Source organism: Montipora capricornis, chromosome 2, assembly GCF_036669925.1.
Source record: "Montipora capricornis isolate CH-2021 chromosome 2, ASM3666992v2, whole genome shotgun sequence".
In the NCBI taxonomy this organism is placed as follows: Eukaryota; Metazoa; Cnidaria; class Anthozoa; order Scleractinia; family Acroporidae; genus Montipora; species Montipora capricornis.
The window spans coordinates 47,620,351-47,625,350 of record NC_090884.1 but is presented as its reverse complement, the minus strand read 5'-3'; the positions used below and the strand labels follow the sequence as shown (position 1 = coordinate 47,625,350).

Here is a 5,000-nt window from a genome sequence, read left to right as displayed (position 1 = left end):
ATGCCCCGTGCGTGCAGCACACTTATAAGTTCACTGCGTGGAAGATACCACGCTTAAGGCCTGATTGATGCATCTTTCATGGGAAACTTTCATGCACGAGTTCATTTCCCTTCTTTTGAAGCAAACTTGTGTCTTCGTAATAATCAAGATGGCTACCGAAGTAAAAGGGCCACAGCAATGGCAGATTTGATCATTTGGAAAGTGTCCCTGCTTTATGGCCTTTCCAGAGTTGTGCATAGAGTGGTGCAAAGAAAACAATTTACTTTCGTCTTCAGTGTCCAAAACCTGTGTGAAAACGCAGTCAGTTGGCAAAGACAAAGTGCCGCATCGGGAGATGAATCTGTTTCGCGATGCTCAAGAAAAAAACTGCAATGGATAGCCTTCAATCCGCCAGAACACATATTAATTTTCTGACCGTAAACTTTCCTTGAAAAAATATTAGCCTTAGCTACCTGTGGCTGGAAAGTTTACAACTGCCTACAAGACAAGGGCTAACATCATCTCACAGTTAACCATCGCCTAATAATCGTCGACCCAGACAAACGAGCACACAGCAGGGCATTGAAAAGACATGATGGAGAGTGAAACGATGTATGCCTCGTACGGGAACATCCATGGATCTCTACCAAAGTTATTTAGTTGGAAGTATCATTGAGAATATTGCCGATCTCTACAAAGAGCGATAAATCGCAAAATCCCTCTAAATGTGCCGTTCGTGATCCTGAATACAGGAAAGAAAGAAAACATACACTTTGCAGTGTCTAGGCGAATTTTTAAGCATACAGGAAGAACAATTTCACAATAAAAAGAGCAGGTAGCCATTAAATTTCTTATGACAGTACTTTTATTAGGATTGTTTGTTATGTTTGCGAATCTGAACCCTATTACAACGATTGCTTGAAACTCCACTTCTTGTGCTTATTCTAAAACTGAAAAATGGGTAAAATTGCAGGAAACGTACCGAAATTGCATGAAAAAGTGTTCGATTTTCCGTATTTCAGACAGAAGTTCGACCGACTTTTTTAAAGTCCATATAGACTTTGAAAAAAAACCTCTAAAAAGAAAGAACAAAGTGCCACAGTCCCAAAGGACGTCTATTGTTATCGCTATTGTTCTGTTTTCTTGAAACAAAGGAGTGTATGCATAATAAAGTAGGGACCTGTGCGGAAATCTTGCCTAACATTCTAATAACTTCCACAAAAATTATCGGCTATATGTATATCATTGTTGACGAATCGCACACAGTAGAAACATGGACAGGGAAACGTTAACGGTAAGTTGAATTTCAGTTCGATCTTTGTTAATATTTTCCCTACAGAATTAAAACTTAATTGTATTACCACCAATGTTTACACAAGGCGCGCTATAATTGGTTGGTAGTTGACATCAAACCCGTGCTCGTCACACATGATTTCGAAAATGTTGTGGGGTTGATTGCAGGCGGTTTCTCGCTCCTTGTTCTCGCCCCCTCCCCCTTCGATTCAATTCGCTTGCTCTTTTGACTTCGGTTTCCATTTAAACGATCACTCGGAAGTCAACACCGGTGGAATGAAGCTTCTAAAATTCACCAAACCGCCTGCTACGCGGGCTATTGGCCACTGTGAAATTCTCTGCTCGCTCGCTCTCTCGGAGTCAACCATGTGACGTCACATGTATAACTAATGAAGAAGCAGCATGTCGCCATTTCTACGCGGTATGGCTATGTTCACGGTTGAAAAAAAATGCTAGAAAGGTTTTCATGGTGGCGAAGCCTATTTTCCTGGTTCATAACATACCGAACTCATGACAATTCATGGGTAGTTTATTGTTAATTCTAATTCGCTTCGGTAGCACTTAAAAGTTAGTCTTGTATGTCAATGATTAACACATCCATTTAACTGCATTTCAAGATGCACTATCCAGTGTAATTCAGGGAGACTTTGCCAAGTTTTCAGCACTTTGCACATCTTTAAAAAATGCAGGCCCAAACAAGTATAAATACATTTTTGAGATACTCATCGCCCCCAGGTTCTTTGTCACGCATAACTGCGAAGTTAATATCAATCATGTTTCTATCTCAACAACAAGTAGGGTGTGAATAAAGTTTCGCCATGTAAGAGGCTGGACTTACCAAGCTTTGTGATCACTCGGCAATCGCAGAAAGCGACACTGATGATTAGGGCACCCTTTGATATCTTGCGCTTATTGGTGATTGAAACGCAAGGTGCTTTGGTTTGAGGCGACGCGCAGGTATTTTGATAACTATGGTAGACTGTTAATGTGTGCATGACGTGGAGCTAACTTACTGACGGATGAGGAACTCGTACACACCCAATGGAATAATTGACTTACACGTTCCCTGCGATTTACTGCTTACCTGCTGCCCTGTTTATGGTTATCCCGACTGAGGAAAGTTTAAGAAAACTAGCCATAAAAGTAAGTTTATGATCAATGTTTGTAATAGTGTCAGTGTTTTACGTTTTGATAGTTTTGCATGGAATTAACAAGGATTTGGATGTTATGTGCATGGGGTTGACGACCATTAACCACATGTCGCAACGATGGTTGAAACGTTTATATTTTAGGGGCTGTTTACATGATTCCATCATGATGACTTTTATTCCAGAAAGAGTCACCATTCCTGTGAAACATATTTCTCTTCATCTGTTTACATGATACCATGACGAAATTTCGTTCGATTACAAGTCACTGGCATTCCGGGATGAGTTTATTCCAGTTTTCAATCCGAATAAAATCTTCGTTCTGGAATGACATGTCGTTCTGGTATCATGTAAACTGAAAACGAATTTCGTTAAGAGATGAAACCGCGAACGGTTCAGTCATCGATGAGTGGCGCATACCTATCATACCTAGCAATTACTTGAGCAGTAACGAAAGGAAAGCCTGAAAAACTGAACGGGATTTCAACCTCGTATATCTTCTACGTACTCAACATGAACTTGATAGCTCAACTGGCAGGCACTTCAACGATATCGCCAACCTCTGGTTGGTTTGCAGAGGACCTGTGCGATATCGGTGAATTGCTTGCCAGTTGAGCTATCATGCAAGCCATCTAGGGGCTGGTAATTATGCGAGTTTACATTGACCCCGTAGAGGATATAGATATGACGAAAGTTAATATATATGAAAGCCCTATATATATTTAACTGCGGAGAGATGAATCAAGTTAAGATACTGACTAGGCTTTCCTTTCGTTACTGCTCAAGTAACGTTAATAACGGCTCTTGATTCATCTCTCCACAGTTAAATATTCATATAGATATATGGCTTTCATATATATTATCCCCGCTTCCCTGGTTTTTATTGTTTCGTTTTATTACTTATCTCAACGTTTCTATTTCTCGTGCGCGGCACGTATGTAATGGGCTTCCACTTAGTACTGCAGACAGTACTGTTTCTGCCTTCTGGGCCTCATCAGTGCAGTGCTGATGTCTGGGATGGAGGTTAAGCTTATAAAGCCACCCCAAATGTCCCACACATGTGGTACATCTAAGCCATGCCAGAGTGCTCAAACTAGCGAGCTGTCTTTAAATTAGACTAGAATAGCTGGGATGGTTATATTTTGTCAGTAACTAGACTCTAACCTTTCCATTGACAACATGTTTTAATTTAAGAAGTCATGCAGTGTCATTGCCATTTGGCAACTTGTGACTTGGACCTGGAAATTTAAACAAAAAGTGTATATGCGTGAGAAAAAGGCTAAGATCATCAGCCAGCAGTTAGGGCCATTAATATGTCTGCTATATTTCGAACTAATCTTTCAAACATCACTAAGGTGACTTCCGAAGAAGTAATATTTCATATCCCATGGAAGCCTTATTGCCTTACCCAACACGTGGAGATTTCCTTCCCTCACCCTCCCATAGAGAGGTTTAGTGACTTGTTTTGGCTATGGACTAACACCTCATACTTGTTAGACTTGCATTCGACAAGCCATGACACACCCCCCCCCCCCTAGGAATTTAAACTTTGGATTTTGCAGCCAAGTTTGACCTTGTTTTCAAAACTTCAGCATATATATATATATATATATATATATATATATATATATAACTGCGGAGAGAATATACGGCTTTCCTTTCGTTACTGCTCAAGTAACAGGGATACCCAACGATGGTTGTCTGCGAACAATCTGTTTGGAGAGATCTGGGTTGCCTAGGAATTTCAATACCTTTTCGATACATCATCTCTCCGCAGTTACATGTACATATAGATATATAGCTTTCATATATATTACCCCGCTTCCCTCGTTTTTATTGTTTCGTTTTGTTACCGATCGTAATCTCAACGTTGCCATTTCTCATGCGTGGCACGTATGTAATGGGCTTCCACTTAGAATGACCTGATCACGAGCGCTAACACATGATCGTCGGCAGCGTTGTCCCAATCTGATCACGAGTGTTCTGACTTTCGATCACATGAAAGTTACCAAATATGGGTAAGTGCACTAAGTTCATTTTCAAGAGTATAGTGAATTTTTTTTTCTGCCGAGTCAATATTTTACGCTTTTACATAAGATCATCTTGCCCTCTAGAAGATATTTTAAGCATGCTAAAGATTTCCTGTTGACTTATCGATGATTATCGAATCGTCGACTGGATTGTGTCCGTTTCAACAACCATACATACAAAGAATCATTAATTCTTAATGTATAAAGCTGTGAGCAACTTCGTTTAAGTATCGAACTAGTTTGTTTATCCAACAGCGGCACAGTTTGCCACAGTTAGAACCACTTTGGTCACCGGAACGTATCGAACCTGTTTGTTTATCAAACGTCTTAGACTATTTACTGCGTTGAATTCAGATTGCAAATCTAACAACATCGTTCGTTACGTTCCAGTTTATTCATCATTCTACTGACAACATGTTCCTCATAAAAAGCCCTTTTGCAACAAACTGGTCACATGACCGATAATTGGTGCACTTAAAGCTCGGACTTTAAAAATTCAGAAATGGAAAGATCGCGTTTGTCTTAGACAGAATACAAATTTTCAGAGAAA

At 40.0% G+C, this 5,000-nt stretch overlaps 1 protein-coding gene and 1 long non-coding RNA gene across 8 annotated transcripts in view; one reads left to right on the top strand and one right to left on the bottom strand.

The window, feature by feature from the left end:
* Positions 1-2,390, bottom strand: part of LOC138024905 (uncharacterized) — a 37,678-nt gene extending 35,288 nt beyond the window's left edge. For 2 of the 7 annotated variants that reach the window (XM_068872106.1, XM_068872116.1), the window contains exon 1: positions 2,111-2,223. Coding sequence is in view for 2 of the 7 variants with exons in the window: in XM_068872130.1 (XP_068728231.1) it covers positions 2,111-2,267 (157 nt within the window). In the remaining 5 variants the exon portion in view is untranslated. Of the gene's footprint in view, positions 1-1,878 lie in introns of all 7 variants that reach the window. The other 5 variants (XR_011127104.1, XM_068872130.1, XM_068872137.1 and 2 more) reach the window with 5 other exon arrangements.
* The window catches only part of LOC138025048 (uncharacterized), a 13,165-nt gene continuing 10,445 nt past the window's right edge, over positions 2,281-5,000 (top strand). The window contains exon 1 of the long non-coding RNA XR_011127133.1: positions 2,281-2,415. This is a non-coding gene — a long non-coding RNA (uncharacterized lncRNA). The remainder of the gene's footprint in view (positions 2,416-5,000) is intronic.